This window comes from Melanaphis sacchari, unplaced genomic scaffold (genome assembly GCF_002803265.2).
Source record: "Melanaphis sacchari strain LSU unplaced genomic scaffold, SCAv2.0 Contig23_pilon_pilon, whole genome shotgun sequence".
Taxonomy (NCBI): Eukaryota; Metazoa; Arthropoda; class Insecta; order Hemiptera; family Aphididae; genus Melanaphis; species Melanaphis sacchari.
The window spans coordinates 4,553,947-4,577,900 of record NW_020271114.1 but is presented as its reverse complement, the minus strand read 5'-3'; the positions used below and the strand labels follow the sequence as shown (position 1 = coordinate 4,577,900).

The 23,954-nt window shown below is 28.9% G+C and overlaps 3 protein-coding genes across 5 annotated transcripts; 1 reads left to right on the top strand and 2 right to left on the bottom strand.

Annotated features, from left to right (window-relative positions):
• Nucleotides 1-325: 325 nt before the first annotated feature.
• Nucleotides 326-9,163, bottom strand: LOC112594553 (staphylococcal nuclease domain-containing protein 1). The gene is made up of 15 exons (XM_025339375.1): nucleotides 8,558-9,163; nucleotides 7,058-7,167; nucleotides 5,843-6,018; nucleotides 5,613-5,764; nucleotides 4,839-5,006; nucleotides 4,535-4,678; nucleotides 4,285-4,449; nucleotides 4,069-4,214; nucleotides 2,452-2,661; nucleotides 2,138-2,324; nucleotides 1,936-2,077; nucleotides 1,500-1,801; nucleotides 1,168-1,414; nucleotides 660-1,078; nucleotides 326-579 (listed from the first exon to the last, which is right to left on the bottom strand). Exons 1-15 carry the CDS (start codon nucleotides 8,630-8,632, stop codon nucleotides 469-471), a joined length of 2,754 nt encoding a protein of 917 aa, XP_025195160.1. The 5' UTR covers nucleotides 8,633-9,163; the 3' UTR covers nucleotides 326-468.
• A 2,854-nt stretch (nucleotides 9,164-12,017) lies between these two features.
• Nucleotides 12,018-22,238, bottom strand: LOC112594562 (pyruvate dehydrogenase phosphatase regulatory subunit, mitochondrial). The gene is made up of 15 exons (XM_025339400.1): nucleotides 22,100-22,238; nucleotides 21,719-21,983; nucleotides 21,427-21,639; nucleotides 21,186-21,349; nucleotides 20,647-20,883; nucleotides 20,456-20,566; nucleotides 19,906-20,075; nucleotides 18,666-18,858; nucleotides 18,426-18,584; nucleotides 17,711-17,871; nucleotides 15,624-15,772; nucleotides 15,263-15,560; nucleotides 13,275-13,454; nucleotides 12,990-13,190; nucleotides 12,018-12,901 (listed from the first exon to the last, which is right to left on the bottom strand). Exons 2-15 carry the CDS (start codon nucleotides 21,970-21,972, stop codon nucleotides 12,671-12,673), a joined length of 2,721 nt encoding a protein of 906 aa, XP_025195185.1. The 5' UTR covers nucleotides 21,973-21,983; nucleotides 22,100-22,238; the 3' UTR covers nucleotides 12,018-12,670.
• On the top strand, nucleotides 16,041-16,628 carry LOC112594563 (acylphosphatase-1-like). Of its 3 annotated transcripts, none has more exons than XM_025339401.1 (2): nucleotides 16,041-16,150; nucleotides 16,205-16,628. In XM_025339401.1, the coding sequence occupies exon 2, from the start codon at nucleotides 16,232-16,234 to the stop codon at nucleotides 16,529-16,531; it is 300 nt and encodes a 99-aa protein (XP_025195186.1). In that variant the 5' UTR covers nucleotides 16,041-16,150; nucleotides 16,205-16,231; the 3' UTR covers nucleotides 16,532-16,628. The 3 variants fall into 3 exon arrangements, with proteins under 3 accessions (XP_025195186.1, XP_025195187.1, XP_025195188.1); XM_025339402.1 differs by having other exon boundaries at nucleotides 16,043-16,150; nucleotides 16,211-16,628; XM_025339403.1 differs by having other exon boundaries at nucleotides 16,090-16,127; nucleotides 16,211-16,628.
• Nucleotides 22,239-23,954: the final 1,716 nt, after the last annotated feature.

The following is a 23,954-nucleotide window of genomic DNA, read 5'->3' as shown; positions in this document are numbered from 1 at the left end:
TTTTTTTGAATTTTCGGCAATCTTTTCCCACATGTTTGAAATGATTTTTTATTTCAAATTATACACTTATTATGTGATACTATTCCCAAAATCATGTCATAAAAATGGTTACAATTTGTGAAACTGAAAATATTTTAACTATTATAATTGATACAATTTTTTTTATATATATATATATAGATAGAACAATAGTTCAGTACAATTTTACAAGTAATAAATGGTACGTATTTTTAAAATATTTAATTTGTTAACAACCAAAAAAACGAGATGAATAAAATAAAGTATTATTCATAATAAAATATAATCAATTTATAAATAACTTTATTATTATCTATCAATTTTTTAGATTAATGAATGTAAGATTAGATATTAATATGGCTGACTAATAAATTTGTAAAACACGTTTTTGTACAGTTGTAAAAGGCCTGACCAGTGGATATGAGTCTTCTGAAGATAGAGAAAGACCTTTCATTTTGCATAACCAAATTCTTTAGCGTCATCTTCTGTGATGTCACCATATTCCCACATATGTAATCGATCCTTCTTAGCTTTTTCTTGAGCTTCAATGTACTCTGTCAACAATATAGAAAATCAAATAGAATGATTATATTATTTTATATATATATATATAATAGATCAATAAATATTACAAGTATTACCAATTTTTGCAAATATCTTTCACGACGTCTTTCAACCAACAAGAATCCTTCTTCAACCAATTTCTTGACAAGATCCTCTTTTTTGTCAGCGTCTTTCACAGTAATATGTGTAAGATTGTCGTAAGTGTACTCTTCATTGATGTTAATAGTCTTGTTAATGAACTCTTCACGCACAACAGTAATGGAGTCTTCTTGATATTCGGGCAGCTTTGGAAGCTTTACAAGTGCAAATCCATACTCTTTGGCATAAGGTCGATCATTTTTAAAGGTTGGTGGCAAATTAGCACATTCATCAGCAGTTACCACATCCCTGTTACCGTAATCAATATACAAAACATGTATACTTGGGCCAGCAACTTTTTCTACTTTAGCACGGTACCATTGTTGATCTTCTTTGAACTTAGCTGCACATATTTCTCCTAAAATTTTAGTAAACAAATATGAATAATAATTAACAATTATAATATAATTAGAAAATTAAATTTTAAAAATATGAATAATAAATTACCTCGTTTTGGACTGAAAGAACCGGCGATAGGAGGATTAGAATCAAAATGTTTCCTCAAGTTATCAGTAAGAGTTTCTAATTTGGGGCCTTCAGATATAGGTTGTACATAGACATGCAATTCAGGACTGACTTCTGATACAAGCACTTCAACGTAATTGGTTTTTCTTTCCTTTACTACTTCTTCATGAACAGGTTTGCTGGTGTTATTGTTTGCCTCTTCTGGTTCCTCCACATAATTCTTCCATAGCTAAATATAGAATAATAAGGCATAAAATTAATTAGTGTTTGAAAAAATAATATTTTACTCATTGAGTATTGTAAATTATGTTTACGTTAATTTTCTTGTCCTTAGCTTCTTTCTCAGCCTGTTGCAAAAGTTTGAAATATTCTGAACGTTCAGCTGATCTGTGTACTTTGGCCAGTCCTTCTTTGACAAGTGCCAAAGAAAGATTGATATTACCAATGAACAGCCAACCAATCATGCTTCCACCCTTATTACAGGATTCTACAGTAATTTCTACTTCACGGTGCATTATCTTTTCTTTTGTAAACGCTAATGCTTCTTGATGGTATGCTTCAGCCGCAGAGGGTGCATCACCTTGATTTAGTCGTTCACCACTTGGGCATGTAATACCTAAAATTGTTCAAGTTCCAATTAAATAGCACAAATGGAACTATTCGATATTAGCAGTAACTAAATTATGTAGATAACAATTAACATGCATTACAAATAATATTAATTCAATTAAATATTGCCTATTTACTAACCAGCCAAAAGGAAGGTAATAAGCGAGTACTCTCTTCGAACGTAAAGACGCATTCTAGAACCACTAGCAACATACTCAACCAAAGCTTCAAACCTTGGAAAACGCTGCAAACTAGGCAACAGGGCCTTGGCACGAGCAGATTCCTAAACATAAAAATAATTTAAGCAATATTAATTTATTAGAACAAAAATAATTTAACTTACTGCAGCACTAGAACAATCGGTAATACGTTGTTTAGGAGGAGGCGATTTTGAGTAAAGCCCTTTGTGAGATTGTTTGGCAATTTCTTCTGCTTTCTTCAAGTCATCGAAACACTGAGACATTTGGTCATCTCGTGGGTTGTTCATAACAGTTGCCAAACCTTCTTTTACTAATTCTTCAGCTAAATTTCTATGGGATAATAATAATAATAATAATAAAAATACCATTAAATATAACACATAATTAAAATATTTATGAAGTATTTTTTCTTAGAGAAAATATTTAATGTATTGATAAAAAAATAATAGAACCTTACATTCCATTAATTGTAACAGTGGCACAAATTTTTTCTTCAAATTTATCTGATTTGGGTTGTATGTAATCTACAGATGCATTTACTTTCTTTCCAATACAACGTGTCCTTAAGAACTCACGTGCTTCATAAGCCCATGGTATTTCATAAAAATGTTTAGCCGAGGGTCGTGGTGCACGAGGAGGTGGTGGTTGGTCATCACCCAAAGGTTCACTAGAGACAAAAAATAAAATAATATTTCAATTTATGTTAACCTCTTCCCGCATAGAGGCATCAAATGGTGCCATATATATTTATTTTTATTAAAAATCAGCTTAAATTATAACAGTCTTCATATATCATTCTACATTATGATAACATAGTAATGTTTATATTTTACTAGTATAGGTAGCGCTAGTCATATTTAAAATTGGTAGAAAATGACTAAAAACAGAAAGACTACAGCTTTCCAAAATTACTACAAGTCATCCACTTTAGACAATTTTTTTCATACATAAAAATCAAATAAACTTTTCGAAAAAAATATTTCTGAATAGATTTATAACTTTTGTTTAAGATAATATTAATTAAAACCGGTTTTGGTAAATGGAAGAATTTTTATAGCGAGATTTGTTGATGGAAACATTTGGTGCCAGCCCGATTTGGTGGATGTATTTTTTCAATCAATTTTATGACGTTTTGTCTATTTACGTACAAACTATTGCATGTCTTTACATGCGTCTTATTTTTGTTTTTATTTCATCTATGGATTTTAAATTGTTTCCATTATTATCAGTACGTTGTGTTGTTGTACGAGTAAAGTATTGTTTATTTGGTCTCATAAATATATATTTTTTTTCAATAATTTGTGAAAATGTCTAAATTAAATGAACATACTATTGCGGATTTGTTGGATTTTGAAATGGATGAAGACGAAATGTCTATACCTTCTGGGTCTGAATTTTCTGACCAAGAAGAGGACGAAGAACATTTTTTCAGTGAGTTTGATGTACCAAATTATAATACTGATAATAATTGTTTCGATGATATTATGGATTGGCCTGTAGAATGTGTGGAAAATACAGACGTACTTCCCACATCTACCAATAACATTCACGTAGATCAAAATCCTATTATTATAAGTGTCCCTCATATTTCATTACCTAACCTAACAAGTAGGTAAATTTTAAATTGTAAAATTTTTAAAACGATACAAGTAAAACTTTTTTTTTGTATGTAAATTAATTTTTTATTTCAAGCTATAAAATAATTAACTAACAATTTTAAAATTTGGAATTTAATTTTTTTTTATATTTGATGTATATGTATGTTATCATAAAATAATTAATCAATTAATACTTCTTTTGTTTTATAATAATAAAATTTAAACATATTTTATACACTATTTATTTATTTGTTTGTGGTAATGTAGTTGAGTACTTCAAAACGGGATGGCACCAAATGTTGCCGGATTTTGTTTTTTAAATATCTTTTTAAATAATGTTTTGATATTTTTTTAAGTATTTTTTTCGAATTCTACGTCAAAATTTACATATAGGTACATTTTTTTTTTTGTTAATAAAAGAAATCATGCATGAAGAGGTTAAAAAACGTTAAGTTATAAAAAATGGTGATAAATACCCTCTTGGTGCTTCAACTCCTAATCTGGCAGGTTTGATATTAGATAAGAATATTTTCTTGGGCTTTTCATTGTGGGAAGTCTTAAGTAATAAAGCTTCTTCTCTAACAATTTCAATGACAGTTCCAACTATTTCTTTTTCAGCAATCTAAGCCAAAAAATTCAACCTTTAATTACAATAATTTTGAAAACTAAATTCTTAAGTTAATTATTAATACCTCTGGTCCTGTATGTGTGTACGACTGCCATTTCCTCAATTTCTTCTCTTTAGCTTGTCTTTCTGCTGCCCTAAGTTTATCAGCACTTCCTTCTAAATATTTCATACTACGATTTTGACAAGTAGCGAAACCTTGTTTAACCAATTCAACAGCAATTTCACCAGCCTTGAAAAATGAAAAATATGATTTTATTATACAATTGTTACACTAATATTATACATTGGACAATAAAAATGATTTAAAAATGTACCGGATGATGGATAGTTCCAAAGAAAGATGGAGTTTTATTATTAGAAAGCACTCCTTCCAAAGTAACCTCGACATCTTTTTGTAGCAAACGAACTTCAACAAAGAATTTTGCTTCATCTCCGAATTCTACATTTTCTGGTGGACACTACAAACAATTTTTATTATTATATATAAGTAAATAATTAATTCAACTATTTATCACACATATACAAATAAAATGTTGTGGAACTTAAGAAAATGATAAAATAATAGTTAAGATATTGAAAAGTATGCAATGTAAAAAAAAGAAAAAGAAAATACCTTACCTTGATTCCTGAAAGGTAAAGAGTGATCATATTTCCTTCAGGCAACAATAGTAGCTTAATAGTGGATCCATCAATAACAGATTCGACAACAGCCTTTATACGTTTTTTTGAATTTTTCTTTAAAAATGCTTCAACATCATCAATAGAACTGTTTTTCTTTGTAGTATTCTAGATTAGGGAAAAAATATTGTTTTAATAATTTTAAAACTTTTGCTATAAGTAAACAATAATACAATAATAATTATTCAATTATAAAAATTTTTGTTGCATAGATGTATTAATCTTTTGACTACTACAGACATACTATTATGTCGCCCCCCAAATATACCGTCCCATGCTATGGATGTACTATTACATTCTTTTATGTAAACATACAATATACGGTTATTACTTTGGCGATTACACCGAAAAATGTACAAAAATAAAACGAATTCAACGGTATAAAAATAATTTTTCTATGTTTATTATGGTAGCAATGAAGTATAATTTAATTTATTATTTATTTCAGTGATCAATAACAAAATAATAAAACAATAAAATTATAACCCCGGGTCCTATAAACTTTAAACTTAGAAATTAAAACAACATACCTACCTACATATAAATATTTTTTTTTTACTTCAAAATATGGTTCAATTTAACTAAATTAGTCATTTAAAGAAAAAAAAAACTTAGCAGTGAAAAGGTTAAATTATAATAAAAATAATATTATGTAGCAATTTTTATAATATTACATAGTACATTAATTAAAAAATAAATATTGACTTAAAATACCTTAGCATTAGGATCCCATTTTCCAACCTTGGCAGCTTTAGCTTTGTTCTGAAGATCAACTAGAGCTTGAACATCAGGAGTTGGATTATTAGACTTTACGGTTTTAACTGTTACTAATCCATTTTCAACAAGTTCATTAACAATGTTATTTTCTAAAAGCATAAAATATTTATTATTAATTGAATGTATATATAAAATATAATTCAACACTGAAAAGTAAATTTTCTCACCCAATGTTGGGTAAAAGATGTCACCATAATAACGAGTTGTCTTTCCACCACCAGACACTTGACCTGCAGTTTTGAAAAATACTTTCTTTCCAACTAGCTTTTTACGAAGGAACTCACGAGCTTCCCACGAAAAAGGTTCATCATCAGTAGCTTTAGATGTTGGATCATTATTTGCTCTAAAAATTATAAAAAATAAATGAAAGATTTATCTCAAGTTGTAACTTGTTAATGAAATAATATTTCAATATATTTTTTAAAAATTTGTAACTACATTTCTTTATTTTTATATTATCAGTCATAATAGTTTTGAACATTTAATTATAAAATATAAAAAATGTTTTAAAAATCACAAAAAAAATACAGATATGGACAGCAAATATAATATATAAACATTATACAGTGGATTCCGCTTAATGTGGACGCATTGGGACCATCCCTGTTTACCCACATTAAGTGGTTGTCCATAAAAACCGAAATTAGTTAAAAAAAATTTTATATTAAGTACACACCGTGAATTATACAATTGAAAACAATGTTAAATTACAATATAAATAAAACTAAAAATAACATACTCAATAATAAAATTACTTTTTGTATATGGAAGGTATACAAAAATTGTAATTGACTGTTGTCTAAGCTGTTTAGTGTGGATCTGGTTTACAAAAGTGGCACACACTTTAAGCTTATCAGATGGACTACCCTCGTTACCCTCTTGTATATATTCTAACGTTAAGATAAAATAAAAATTGCCCACATAAACCAAACCAAGTGCCCATATTATGCGATTTATATAAACCATTTTTCCTATATTAAGTGGATGCCCATATAGACGGAATCTACTGTATATATGTATATAAAAAACAATAGGTTTTTAGGAGTGCTTCAAAAATAACCTCAATAAATTTCGAAGTTTTTCAATAACAATTACTTTATACTCAAGTATAATTCATTATACGTTAGTTAATTCATGAGATATTGAAAAATTTGTAGAATTGACTAACAAAACATTGACTAAAAATTGCATGTAAAGTTTACAGGCTAAAATATAAGTTATTTAGGCCAAATTAGAAATATACAGAAGAATTTAGGTTATGGTATGATGTTAATTTTAGTTAGATAGGAACTGTTCCTCAAAAAATCCCAAATAAGTTTAGACCAAATGATTAATAGTAGAGACCAAATTGATCACAATATTAACTAAAATCAAATACTCACGCGCGACGGCCCAATTTGGGAGCAATGATGTTATTCAATGTAATTTGTTTTTCTTTTGGATAACCATTGTATACTTCTTCGCGGATAGTGATAGAATCACCAGAATTCACCTGCACAGTATAAAAAAATAAATTACATTAACAATAATTAGAAGTGAAAATTAAAATATACTTTTATAATGTACTTAATCTATAATGGCAAAAAAAATAGAAATCAATTAAAGCCATTGATACTTTAAAGGACACTATTCATAACAGTTTTAATATTTTAATTTTTAACAAAACTTAAAGTCATTCATATGCATATTAAATTAACATATTAACTAGATATAAAATCTTATATCTATCAAAGATAGATCTAAGTATCGCAAGTCATGATGAAAAATATTTTTTTCAAACTTTACTTTTTGGTCATATATGCAGATTGTGAAATACATTTTGGTATATTTAAGTTATGTTGTAACCCTAGGTAGATAAATAAACTTTATAAACAGTAAAAATAGAACAAATTTAGATACTCATAAAAATATTAGGAATAATATTGGGAAATGGGGAAGTTACTTTATAACACTTAGATTAATTCAAGATTAGAGGAAATGCCTATATTTTTTTAAAATACAAATAAAAAATACCTAATTTGAAATATTAATACATTTTAATTTAAAGTAGGTACCTATGTGAAATACAATCTTTTATAATGCTGAATAATTAAGAGCATCTATCTTTGAAACAAGATTACAGTTAAGAAAGTAGGGCAATGTTTATACATATTGGTTAGGCCTTTCACAATATTGAAAGCAAACATAATTCTCATTAATAAATAAATAGAATAAAATTTACACTTAGTATACTTATATGAGTCTTAATAGATTTAAATAATGATTATTGGTCTATAGTGTATTTTACTCTATACATAGGGAGTTACACAACTTATGAAAAAATGAAAAACTAGATAAAACAAAAATTATCACAGAAATTATGTAATGTACTTATAATTAATGTCTCCTAACTACCAATCAATTAAAACTCTCATCTTTCATCAATTTAAATAAAATTTGAAAATTCTGTAGTACCTAAGCACCTCTAATATAAGTATTTAGTACTTTATTGTAATAAATTAATCCTGTACACGAACAATTCCCATACTCGGATATAATTAATGTAGAATGTAATAGTACTCCTAATTAATCCATCAATTCGTCTACGAATTCAAAACTCGAGTCGTAAATTAAATGTGTTGGTTGGGTATTAGATAACCGAATCAGTTCACGACACGGGTAAGACAGAAGACATCTACCTAGTCGAGATCCTATCTACCTCCGAGAGGTCGGGAACTACACACGCAATACATCGCCGACAGCCTAGTCCCCGTACCTATACTAACCTTACCTATAGGACAAACGACTGTAACTTGCAAGGGTTATATTCTAAAACTGTGGCCACTGTGGCAGGAAAGAAAACGTGGTGCGCGTGGTCGCGTATTGGTCACCCGACGACGTACCTGTTTTACGACTCCCTCGAAGACCCTGACGGGTTCCTTTGCGGGAGACACGGCACCGGGTGGCTGATTCGTCATCGTGGCGTGGCTGATGGCGATGATACTTGAACGATAATATTGTTAAAAGAAGATGGTTCGCAAAACGGCAGCGGCCAGGATTGCGGTGCGTCACGGCTGTGTGCGTTGTCACGTGATTCGACAACGACGGCGGCGGCGGCGGCGGCGATACGGTGTTACCGTAAAGCGAGCGATCGGGTGTCGTGTGAGCGGGTCGTCTTAGTAGTACCTACAGGTCGTGAGCACGTTGTTGGCGACAGCGACAGACATGGCGATTACGATATTATGACGGTCAGAGTAGAGCAACTGAAGAAAAGACGCGTGTCCTTACGGGCGACGATCACCAAAATCGATTTATATTAATTATATAAATGCGATATTAATAGACCGTACGTCGGCGATCTGATGCGATACCGCTGAATTCGACGTGTGCTGAAGACAATACGTCCGGACTGCTAGCGGGGTGAGAGTAAAAGAACGAAAACGGTAAAAAGAAAAGAAAACACGCGAACGGGCCAGATCAGCAGCGACGGAGCGCACACGTTCGGCGAAGTGAAAGGCGGGAGCGGGCGGGCGGGCGACGCACTCCTCCGGCGCACGCGTTGGCGGCGCGGCGCGGCGTGACACGGCCAGTGATGATGGGTTCCGCGGCCGACGGCTATACATTTTCCCGTAAACTTTGGAGCGCGGCACCGTGACGACCGCACAGCCAGCATATTTGACCGCGGTAACCGCACGTCGACACGCGTGGTCGATGCGCACGCACACCGCAGGCGTCCAACACGGCCGCGTACGTGGACGGACGGCCACCAGAGTGGTCGGCCGGGGCCGTTCCTTTGTCACAACATCCCGGACGGGGTAGGGGGGTGCATTTTTTTTCGGCTGTCGTCCGTGGTGCCCCGCGACCTTTGGGGACACGGCCAATAGCACCGCAGGAATTCCGATACATCGGTCGTTTTTTAGGTTAGGTGCAGTCGTCTCGTGGACAAAACGTGGAACTTAAAAATGGTAAAATACATGATAGGTACGTTAGATTTGCCGCCTTACGGTTACGACGACGGTCGCTGTCCGCAGTTGCAGCAACGTGCGCGCCGCGAAATATTACCGGCGGTTTTGAAACGCGTTTTGCCGCGCTTTTCACGTGGCTCTACACAATATGTCATTTATAACAACGACGATTCGAGTAGGTCCGCGACTGCCATGTTTTAAATTTTAATTTTTACTTACAGTTTTTCCGCGCCCTCGAGCACAATGAATTCCGTTTAAGGACGGGGTCACGGTCCCGGGGCCCAGTGATTTTAGGGGCTCATCTTTATCTCCGATATAAATATAAATTTTTAATGAGTTTAAAAAAATTGAAAAAATTTTTTTTTTTTTATGGGTATAGTAGATAATTACCTAGTAATTATAAAATAAAAATGTTCTTAATTTAATATTACGAAAAATAACTAAATGATAATAAATATTAAATTGTTAATTTATATAGTCTTACATTTATATATTAATATATTTTTTGTGCTGAAAAAATTATACAATAATTTACAGTTTTTAAAATGTAGTGATACAATATTTTTGAAGTTAAAGTTGAAAGAGAGCCTACTAAGTTTATGGTGTCCTGGGGATCAATCGATCCTTAATCCGGGCTTGTACATTATGATCAAACGATTTACTTATTGTACACAAATGGATCAATGTATAGATTGTGATTAAATAATAAACGATTTGAAAAAAATAACAATAGTTACAAAACTGTTTATGTGAGCGGGCGCCCAATTTTTCGTAGTCCAAATCTCTGGAGGATGGTTCACATACGCATCATATGCTACCTACACGGCGATAATTTTTATGGTTACATGGACAGGCTAGCTATTCTTAGTTTGCCGGGACGGTGAAATAACTATAACGTTAGCAGCGTAACTACGAGAGATCAAGATGCGCCGGGCACAAACGAACCCGTTCGCCGAAAGGGCCCGAGTAGAGGCGTCACAGATTAGTAACCTTTCACTTTTCAATTAGTGATCGGTTTTGGAAATTCGGACACCGTTAGTCGTTAGGTAGGTAGTAGTTAAGGAAGAAATCTTTCAGTTCCCCCTGTCAAAAGTGTTGTGTGTTATTTATTTTTTAAATATCTTGCATGGTTAGGTATAATCGCCTAATTTGATTTGACGCGATATATCATTAGTAATTATATTGTTTATATACATTTTTTTCATGATTATTATTACAAATTTAAATAGTTTAGTAAAGCTATATAGATATATTAATGTATCATTGAATAAAAATACTTTAAATTTTTAAAACTTATGTTTTGATTGATTTATATTTAAAAGTTAAATGTAGCTCAATGTAGGTATTCCAAAATATTTTAAGAAATAAACAATTGATAAGTCGAAGTTTTATTTTTGTGGTTTTCAAATTGTTCATAGTTTACGGATACTTTACTCTCAAGTGTCACTTAACTATTACCATTGATTAAATATACATATGCTAAGTGTTGTCAGTGGGCGGCTTCTTAATCAATTTTTCATGTCCTGTCTTCTCTTAACACATAAGCTTATTGTACATTACTTGTATATATTGTTTATTTTTAATAAAAAATAAATAAAAAAATATATATAAATAAGCAGGTAGCACCATAACTTTACATATATTTAATCAATGCTAATGGTAATCGGGAAACACGAATCACGATTGGTATAAAATTTCGAAAAATCTACTATCATTTTTTAATTTATTTTCAATGTACCAAATATCTGCTTATCCGAACCACTATCAAAATTGAAAATCGAAGCATTTTTTCAACTACTTATAGTGTATAATGTATACACACATACACATTCTAAAATACTAAAAAAGGTGTAATATTAAGCTGGCTGCAAATTGTTATGGAAAATTCAATTTTTTATAATATAAAACAAAAAATTTACCTGCCTATTGTAAATTTTTATTAATCGCGTTGAGATTATTGCTAAATCAGAAATAAAATTTTTTAAATAAAAAAAAGTGTAAACTGTTTTTCAACAATTATTGATACTATTAGTTGGTATTAATATTTTAGAACTAAACACTAAATAATAATTACAATTTAAGTATTAGAATGATTATGTAAGTTTTGGCAAAAGTTGGATATGAAAGTGTCATAAATCAAGTTGTGAAACATTCTGTAAATTATATAATACATGCCAATTAAACAGAAATTAATGTTATATCAATTTTTTGTATTAAATTGGTATAGGTACTTATGGTGGACATGCACTTTGATATCCATTACTAAGTAGTAAGATAACAACAATCACAAACATTTAAATCTTTAAAAAACATTAAAATGACATTTATAAAATTGTATATCATAATAACATGTACATATATATATATATATTGTTAAGCATATTTTATAATAAATAAATATAGAATGTTTTGTATTGTACAAAGTGTTTATTGTAATACACAATTAAAGTCTAAATTCACGTATTGAAAAGTTTACAGGATTTACAAATATTATAATCGATTTATATTCACTGTCATAGTTCGAAAATAATTTGTGAATATCCATAAGTAATCTAAACAAGTCAGCAACAAATTACATAACGACTAGAGTTTGCATTTACAGCTAGGTATAACAATAAATGTTGCACAGAATCTTAATAATTGACAAATAAAAAAAAGAAACCTGTTAGAATCTCATTGAATACAACATACAATATGTGAAATTTTTTGAAATTTACAGTAGGTATAAATGTACAATCAATTGAATTTTTTCTTATGTATTAACTATGACTTCTACAAGTAACACTATTGACGCGAGTTCTATAACTACAGTTGAGAATCAAAAAACATTATTCATTATGTTATTTCAATAACTTATACGACTTACATAGATTGACGCTACAAGTTAACGTCTGTAATACTTTTGTTTTTTTTGTTTTTTTTTTTGACAATAAAATCAAAGCAATATAAGATCTAGGTAATTGGTGAGATAAATAAAAATAGGAAACTCAATTTGTTTTAATATTTAGGGAAACTCGTAGGATGGATGAATTCAATTTGCTGCACGAAATGTCAATTGTTTCTCAACAAAGGTTCAGATACCATTTTGTCCCTAGTGGCAAGATATGATTCGCGTTCCTTATCTGGATATTTTGTTGGTAAATTTGGACTGTTGATATTTACTTTTGCTGGGTACCGCGTACCTGCTATTTCTACTTCATACTCTCCGGCCAACACATATTCGTTTGTTAATGGAAGAGCATTTCCATGGTTATCTAAGTTTTGAACAAATCCTAAACATACCTAACAATAAATATTTTTGATTAGTTACTTTCATATTAAACATAATTGGCAAACCAATAAATAACATTATACTATTCACGAAATTTACTTGTTTTTTAAATGTGAACCCATAACTGGTAGTTGTTGTGGCACCAACATATTTCTTGTCCCTAAATATTGGCTCACCGCCCCAAGACCACATTTCAGTATCTGGATCATGATCATTCAACAATAATTGAACGTATATTCGCTTTATGCCCTCCTCTTGTTGACGCAACAGAGCATCTCGTCCAATAAAATTCATTCCTTTCTGGAAACAACAAAAACTTAGCAAAGAATACACAAAAAAGTAAAAATAAATTAGTAATTATCATTAAAATTTTATCAGCCTTACATCAAACTTCACTCTCCAAGATCGTCCACATTCTAATGGTGTGGTCGATGTATCCAAATCTTGACCCCAAAATGCATAGAATTTTTCTACTCTCAAAGCCTTCATTGCATAACAGCCAGCATGTTTCAAATTATACTTTTTCCCAGCTTGAATTAATGAATTGTAAACATGTAAAGCAAACTAAAAAAAAAAAAAAAAAAAAAAAAATGATTTCATAGTAAATAATCTTTGTGAAATTCAAAAAATTATCTAATTGAATAAAATTTGTAAGCCATTACTATTAAATTTGTCTTTTATAATATAAAGCGCTAAATACCAGTGGTAGCTCGTCATGAGAGACAAGTGAGGCTCAGCCTTACTTAACTATTGTAAAGGAAAAAGAGGTAGATACTATAATCATAGTTGACTTTAAGAATATTATATTCAATAGTATAATAAACATTTTAAAATACAAAAGTTTTTTGTTATTATATATTACTTTGATGACAAAACAAATTAATTTTGTAGTATATAATAATATTAATTATCATAGTAAGATGTAGGTAGATAATGATTATACATACTTTGTTACTATTATCAAAAATAACAACGAAGATTTTCGTAGAACGATAAAGTTATCTTGATGAAAGCCGAAGAATGCCGAGAGGCTAGTAATATTTAGCTTCAGACAAACTGGATGGCTCTACAGTTATAAAATAAATCATGGCAGAGAGGGAAGTCAGAATTTCATTATAAAATGAGGCTGAACGATACAGGCCTCAGAGTTTGTTAACATTCTCCATTAGTCATTTGTCGAAGCGACATAACTTTCACTAACAGAAATAGGAACAGGAAGGTTGTCATAATGTCATATAGTTTGCAATACTCAAAAATAGGAGGATAGATCTAATTTATAAAACATAGTATAAAAAAAGATATTTGTTTTTTTTTTTTATTTTAGTAAATGAGACTTATGTAATAAGTATTTATTTTTTTTATAGCTGACTTTATTTTAACATTTAATATAAATAATATATGCTTTATTCATGTTTAATTATTTATATGTTGTTAAAGGTTAGAATTAAATATTAATTGAATTATTTTGAAAATTAACTTGAAACTTATTTTTATATTTTAACAGCATTTTTTTTCTCATACATTTTGAAAATATCTGCTTTACCTCTCATACGGTTCACAAGCCACCACTGCTAAATACATAACATTATACTCAATAGAAAAATATAAAGGAAATAATATTTTTTATTTTTTTAAACCAGTGGTATAAAACAAGAATTATTTTTTAATAATTTAACTCTAACTTTTAAAATGGAATCAAAATACTTTAAGTAATTTGAAAAGTTTTTATCATAAAATATAGCAGTAAAAAGTTTTGAAAATAATAATTATTTATCAAATAGAATAACGTAATATTATTTTGCAATATTTAATGACATTAGATGAAAATAAATGTTTTGAAATTATTTTGAATAACAATTTTGATATTTATATCTATAACTGTTTAATAGTCATTCAATTATTGAGATTATCATAATTATTAAGTGATAATGTAATATTTCTTTAAAAATATGTCAGGATACAATTTGTTTGTTTTCTATAATATAATAATACTAATATTTGTATATCTAATTTTATGGCCAAAATTCACAAAATACCTGAGCAAAATGTATTACAATTTACAATATTTACTTAATAAGTGTTAATGTAGTTCCCTACATAAGTTTTTTCTTTAATAGTTAGATTGTAAAGAAACTTTTATTATTATTTAATAATTATTAATACATTTAATTTTATCTTCTAAATAATTTTTTTAATAGCTAAGCTATGCTTACATAATTTGAACAGTTTGACTAAACGCTAAAATAATTCAAAAGAAATAGTTTTACTAAAATAAAAATATGTGGAAGATAAAGACAACACAATACATTATACTGACATTATACTAAATACAATATAAATAATAAGTCAGAATAACCATAAAAACATCTTACCTCGTTTGGTATGTACAAAACATAGCCTAACTCTCCAGTGTGAGTGAGATTTAAAGCCCTAATGCCATTAGCTAGGCCTACATCTAATTCTTTATAAGTGAAAAATGGAAATGATTTAGGACTAAGATCGGTTTCTGTCAATTCAGATAATAGGTGTCGTGTAAAAGGACCCATTAGACAAATGGCAGTGAACATGGAAGTGACGTCGGTCAAGGATACTGAGTTATCACTTGGCAAATGTCGTTGAATCCAAATCTTGCAACGTGTCTGTTGGATCGTCGGAGCAATCATCATATAACTAGTACAACACAAAGCAATTATTGAAATAAATACACACAAAACAAAATGTTACAAGACTTACTGATTTTCCGACAGTCTAATGAGACTACAATCATTTTCGTAACCTCCGCGAACGTTTTGCATGCCTGTGTGAATAATACTGCCAACTGGTACGTCCACATCATTTGAACAAAGGAATTGTAACAAATCAACCACTTCTCGGCCTTTAGACTAAAAATTAATTTAATATTCAAATACGTATTAATCATAACAATGTTATAAAAATATATTATAAAGAAATTAAAAAATAACCTTTAATATAAAAATAGTTTTTATAAATTTTCCCACGAAAATATTTAAATTTGAAATTAGTTGTTAATTGTTATACAACCACCCATAGGGGTAACGTACGTTACCGTGGTTAAGGTTTAATTCGAAATACTATCACGTAGATTTGTAGTGATTTGACTAAAATTATCACAGATATACACTATTACGTATTAGTATATATCTGTGAAAATTATTTATTATTTATCAGTTTATCACCAACCCTAAGACAAGAAACGCGGGCTCCAAACTCTATAAAGTATATTAACTATTAAGATTTCAGTACGTTTTAGTATCATGATTACTGTAGGTTAGATTCCTAGTATAATATTTTAGGATTAGATTTTCAGCTCATAGAACGGCATGTCGTCTGGATTTAAAACTGTCGACTTCGAGGTGTTTGGTCGAGTGCAGAAAGTTTTCTTTCGCAAATGCACCCAGGAACAAGGTAAAAAATTGGGCTTACGAGGTTGGTGTAAAAACACGCCAGAAGGCACGGTGATTGGCACTATACAAGGACCATCGGACAAAGTCGTCGAGATGATTACATGGTTGCGAGAAGTTGGAAGTCCGGCCAGCCATATTGATAAATTGGAATTGAAGAACGAAAACACCATCAGTGATTATACGTACTCAGATTTCGATATTATTAGAAAAAAATAATATATGATGTTCAGTATTATTTATCAGTTTTGACATTTGACAATGTCATTGCATAAAAAAAATATAAATGTTGATTGATGTTTGGATAATCAATATATCTACTTTGTTGTATTGTTTAGATAATATAACAATATCTTAATGATGTATACCACTTAAGCCAGATAATTAAGCTTTAAAATATTTTAAAAGTTTCAAAAACTCTAGCTAAATGTATTATAGATTAACTACACTATTATTGCAACTAGTATTTATAACCAATTGACATAATTTTTTTAGTGATAGATATAAAAAAAAACTATTAGCTCTTTAAAAATATCAATACAGCCATAAAATAAATACTTAGACTGAAAAATGCTACAAATATATTACATAAATTTGATAAAAAAAAAAAAAAATTGTTAACTGAGTTTTAAATACCTATATTTTAAATAAAATTATGATTTGTGAGAAAAAAATTAGTCTTAAATGATATGAATCAAAATAATTAATGAAAACATTTTAGATATTACTTAATATATTTTTTAAACAATTTCACTTCCAACACACTTCTTAAATCAGCTTAAAAGCTTTTAAAACTGTTGAATATTTTATTTATTCTTATGTAAGAGAAATATTATTAAAAAGTTGAAATAACCAAAAGTTTAGTTCATCTAATACATGATAAAATATTCATTACACAATTTGAGAATTTATAATAAGTTGGTTCTATTAATGGGTATTATTACAGTATTATAATACTTCTTAATTGTAATTTTTTTTTTCTTTATTGTTTATATACACAATCTGTACATGAAAATCTTGATAAAAGCAGTCACCCAGTGATGACACTTTTAAGTGAGGTTAAGAAGGCATTAATTTTTCATTATGCGAGAAATTATTGGGAAATGTGAAAAGTTTAATTTTAAATTTATGTAAATATTTTAAAATGCAATAATGTCTTTAAAGACTATGTTATAACATGTGAGGTGCTAGGGTATAAAAAATACTGCACTTCATTTAATTAATTACAATATAATGAGATAATACAGAAATTAGGAAAATTTAGTATGTCTCAAATTCTGAATTTCTATTGTAAAATTGAAGCAAAGTTTTCAAAAACATTACTATATTTAATATTATTTAGTGTTTCAATTAATATATTTAATTAACAGTAGAAATAAAAATATTTAATTTACTCACTTGTATATCCAATTTGGTGAAAGAAGAATAATCTAAAAGACTAACGTTTTCTCTACAAGCTTCATACTCAGCCTCGACAATGTCAAACCAATTTGGTTTTCCAAATGTATTAGTTTTAGCCATAATGAATTTTTTTGTGTCGGTGTAGCTGTGTAAATTTACTAAAAAAAAAAAACAAATAATAAAAAAATAAAAATTTAATTTATTTATAATAAATAACAAATTATTATCAATACATTTTATATTTTAAACATACAGAAAAATCTCGATTATCCGAACTAATTGGGACCGCACCTAGTTCGGATACACAAAAGTTCAGATATTGGAAATTAAAAAAAAAAACCACAATAAATAAATTTTTAAAACAGTAAAATATTTTATATTATATATTTATTGTTATATTTTATGTAAATTACATACCTACATTAAGTTATTAGAAACATATGTTATGTTTATTATATTTTTTTGAAAAAATTATCAACACGACTATCTAATGCTTTAACGAGTTTTAACATTCAGATACGTTAATTGTAGTTTGGATAATCGAGGTCCTACTGTAGATTAAACAAAATAATGAATGTCCATTACCTTTATATCATTAAAAGATTCTAATTTTTTGGGTTTTGTGAGCTTGATCAGTATATTATCAAAATATACTAGCATCTAATAGAAACAACAAAAGTATTTTGTGTTTAACTCTACCGTGTGTACTTACTTTTTGATAGTTCTGGTTCAAACCAACTGGGTCTTTCATATCCCATGACTTGTTCAAACACAGCACCGGCTTCTTTCAACTTTGGATATATTGGAGACATTCTTAGATTACGTCCAGTTTTAAACTCATTGTTTGGATACTGGATGCTATAATGTCTGCCTAGAAATTAAATTGTCTATATATAAAATTTTAATAGTTTTAGAAATGATTAAAATGCTTTCTTCTAAGACAAAAACATACCAGGTACTTCTCTTACTCTGTCTCTAAGGAACCTTCTGTTATTATGCAATCCTAAAAAACGGCTCATTTCTAATTCATATAAATCGTATTGTGAATATCCATTAACAATGGTTTGAGCAACTCCTTGGCCTACGCCACCTGCAGCTGATATACCAACAGTCTTCATACCGGCAGCAACATAGTAATTTGCAATCTATAATTTAAATTATACAAACATTATTCATAAATTTAAAGATTGTCTTCATTTGTTTACATTATTGCATTAATTTTATTATAAACTTAACATAAGAGTAATAATATACAATATTAAATGAGAAGTGATAGGACAAAATTTTATGTTTGGAAACGGTTATCAATAATTTAAGATTATTGTATTTTAGAAGATCCGAAATAATATTTATTTGTACTTATTAAAAATAGGTATATTATAAATAATTTTGTACTAATATCTAAGTTATGAGATATCAATGTCAGGAAATACATTAAAATATTAAAAATTGTTATAGAAAATCTGTTGAAAACAAAGGGTATGAAAAATTACTTAGGACTTTTTTGAAACCAAAAATAAATGTAATATTGTTTGAGATTTGTGTATTTACTATCTAATGTCTATTATTCGTTATTAGTAGAGCAAGGACTTTCATGCACTACAAAATCATCAAATATGCACTTTTGCATCAAAAAATTTAAGATATGCAATTAAATATGCACTCAAAAAAATTAATACACTTAAGTTTATACCTCTAAAAGTTATATTTTTTCTTTAAATATTTAATTTTAATAATTTTATATTATCGTTTTAAGTTTTAACTAGATTTGATATCACTTTATTGTAATCTAATCTACAGATTCACAATTATGATAAAATGAGTCTCTTTCATCTTTATGAGAATATAGAAATAGTTAAATATAATAATTTGTGTCCTTGATCATGAAAAATATTCACTAAGTACATGATTTTTGAAAATCTTTAAAATATTCACTATAAACTAAAAATATGCTCTTATAATCAAATAATATGTTCTTTAAACTCAAAAATGTCAAAATATGCACTAAAAACTTAGAGATTTTGGTCACAAACATTGTGAAATGTATTGTGTACTTACTCTGCATATGAAAAAGTAAACCAGAAAAAAATATGCGGGTGCATGAAAGTCCTTGCTCTAGTTATTAGTTGTTTGTTTGTTTAAAACTAATTTAATCTGATACAAATAGAATGTTTAAAACTTTAAATTTATACTTCGGGTGCTTGTCCAACAATCCATTTACAGTCAGGAGTAAATGTTTCAGCAATATTCACTAAGCTGTCAAGTGAAGCATTTGCTAATGATGGCACTCTATGTAATAATTGTTCAAGTAACACATGGAAGTGATCCCAGTCAGCGGGTAACTGTCTTCCAGCTGAAGTATCTGTAATCAGTAATCATATAAAAGTATATTTATAACTAAATACTTAATAATTTTTATTACTTGTTGAAAATTATTACATGTGTTATCCTAAGTTTAATAACTTAGTTAAAAAACAAAAACAGTTAATGAGTAAGGTAGATGATTTCCAAATCATGGTATTCAAATTATGAAAACATATAAATAAATGTACCACTTGATATTATCTTTATAATAAATAATTAATATTTTTGAAATAATTATTTACCCTATTCATAAATGCTTGTAATAGTGGTTTTTAAAATTTTAAAAATAAAAATTTGTACTAATACAATGTAGGTTATAGTTACTTTAATGAATAAAATCATCAATTATAATGCATTTTTTTAAATATTTCAAATTACCTGGACATTTTGCGTTTTCAAATGCTGGTTTAGCTTCGAGTTCAAATCCACCAGCCAGAATACATCCATTTAATTCTCTAAAATATATAGAGCCATCTTGATCTCGTACAACTAGATAAATTAATAATTAAATAAATTGTTATAAGATCTGTGATTTTTATTTCATAAATGTTACATTATTTATATAATACCTGGTGTTTGAGAGTCAAGATTTGGTATAGGATTTGTACGGAGATAATAATGTTCAACTGGATGCAGAGGTATTTTAACTGAAGGATTACTACGTTGTCCAATTTTACGTGCCCAAAAACCTCCACAGTTCACGTAATAATCACAATCAACTGATCCCATCGATGTATCAATGGCAACAACTTTACCATTATCACAGACTACTTCCAATAACTTACAGTTTTCAAATACTACAACACCTATGAATTATAATTATTAAACATAGTTATTTTTTTTTGTATACATATTAAATAAAAATTTTTTTTTTTTTTTAGTAAAATATACACAATTTACTTTTTAGATGTTTAATGAATAGTTTAATAAATACAATACTACAATATAAATCATCATTTTAATACATTGAATATCGATAGACCACAATTCACTTTTTAAAGATTTTATAAATTATGATGCCAATAAATATTTCGAAGAATTTTACCTAATATTACCGTTTTATAATCCATAATTCAAACTAAAAGCAAACAATTTAATTTCTAAGCACCTTTTTGTTTGGCAGCTTCTAATAGAGAGAGACATATCTTGTAAGAATCTGCAACACCGTCTTCAGGTATCCACAGGGCTCCTTTAATGTCATCTATTCTAATAAGTGGACAGAGTTCTTTTGCTTTTTGAGGATCAACTATTTCACATTTAATGCCCCAAGAACTAATAGGTATAAAAATAGTAATATAATGAAATATTAAACAATGAAACTAACTGCAAATAAATATTAAACATCTTACACAGATTGGGATTTCATTCTTTTAAAAACAATCATGCGATCTCTTGTTCGGGCAACACAAAGGCTACCGCATTGCTTCCAGCCTGTTTGAAAACCTTGAGATTCTAATTCTTGGTAAAGTTTGACACTGGATTGACAGATTCTGACTTGACTCAGTGTTGGTTTGAATACACCAACTAGGTCTGATGAAAAAGAATTCTCTCCACCTCCTAACCTGGAAACGAAACAAATATCAGTGATACTATGTCATATAATATTATTTTATTTAAAAGCACAATTATAATATTGTTTACTTGTCTTGTTCGATGACTATGGTTTGTGGACCCCATCCCAATTGAGCTAAATGATAGGCAACAGAGGCTCCCATGACTCCACCTCCGCAGATCGCTACTTTGCAGTTCTTTGGCAAAACACCAGGGCTGGTCGAATACTTTTGACATTTTTGATTTTTACGACTATCCAAATACCCTTTCAACAGATAACAGCGCGTACTAGCCACGGAGAGAGCATTACAACTACGATTCGAATAGGCTCTGATGAAAACCATCGTTAATTGTACTGAAAACGAAAATGCACACTGAATTACATTCGTTAACGTTTGAACACATGTCACATAATATTAAAAATAATAAATAATAATTAAAATAAAACAATTCTATGAACACAACAAGTACCTGAAGAATGGTGTAGCTGTTGGACACCATTGCAACAATGCAGCAGACAACCGTGAACTATGAAGTAATGAGAAAACGATTACGATAAAATGCTATTTATTTAATAGCAATGTTGTTCTTTTTAAATTCCGTCGTCGTTATCAATAAAAATGTGATTGAATTATCAGTCGGTTGGTTGAAGATAAATTATCGTTTCCGAAACTAATATAATATAACCGTTTACAACTTTGTAACCAGTATTGTTCATCAACATTTCGAAAAACCCGAAAAACAATGTTTAAAGTTTAAAGTTTAAATTTGATGAATTCAATACTTTGACCATTGAGACACTATTCTATATATATTACATTTTCATCTATTGGCAATTGAAATGGAAATTGATTTAAATCTATTTGAATAAAAGTTTGATTTTTAGTTGAATAATTAAGTTTTAAATAGGTACAATAATTCAATTTTTATCTAATTTCTATGTTTTATATTTGTTATTACCTATCTATAATATTATTATATTTTAAATATGACACGTTTTATAATACAAATAAAATATAATTAATAGATTACTTTATCTATAATAGACTTAAATTATTGTATATGCGTATCTACATTTTATTTTGTTATTCACAAAGAAATAATATTTTATAAATATTTCACAAAATTACATACATTTTGAATCCTTTAATTGTTCAGTGTAGAGCATATGGTTCATAATTTCCACCCACTGCACTGAAATGTACTTGGGTTCGGATTACGCGTTCCGACTAGCTGTCAGGTACATAAGTATATTGCACTATTACCTACTTATATTTTTGTTAGATCATGCTAGTACCTATACAATCGCCATCACCCATCGGGCTACCGATTTCGATTCGTCATCCAAGTTTGACCGCCGCACCGTGGAAGTATTTGTAGAAATCTACTCTATGGAGAAAATCGTAATAGGTAGGCATACCTATAGGTATGTGAAAAAAATGGTATTCATATAGTGGTGTTCTATTGCTATTAATTAGGTGTAGTAGTTGATCTGCAATTATTTTTTTATGTTCATTATATATCTACCAATCAACATGGGACTATTCTTATTCCAATAATTGAAAAATAAGTTCACCCTAGTCCCAGGATAAATAACAACTACCTATGCAGATAGTTGGAAACTATATAGTTTTAAGAAATCATAGTTAGGTATAATAATTTGACGGTAAACCACTCAAAAAACGTTTGTATAATTCTCAAACAGGATGAGCTTACTCAAACAATAGAATATAACTTGGTTACTTCTTAAAATTAAAATACTTCTTGTAGGTACTAAGGTATCTAATACGCACGGAATTATACCTCAACTTCTGTATTGTTAGGTATCTATTATTATTGATGCACGACGAAGGTCGATATATTAACTCCCAAAACACTTTATTGCAATATTTAACAGATATAAAAAACGTTAATTATCTATAGGTACTTAGAAATTTGCAGTTTGTAAATAACAATTATTTTCAATTTAAAAAAAAAAATTTAGTATTAAAATAAAGGATGAAGTAAATATAAATATTTTTAAAATTGTGTATAGATTACTATTTTTAAATTAATTTGTCACATAAATGCCAAAAAATAAAACAACGGACCGAAACGTTATTGGTAGGTATAACTGATCCATCGTACAAAGGATAATCGAGAGTGGAATAAAGCATTATGAAATTTACTCAACTAAGAGTCAAAGAAGTACTATCGCAGAACAGTCGATTAACCCAACGATAAGCTTGTATTTAATATGTATACATAGCCAATTGGCATACAAGTAATAATAATGTATTACATTATAACAATTAATAATTATTTACGTTCAATATTATATAGGTAT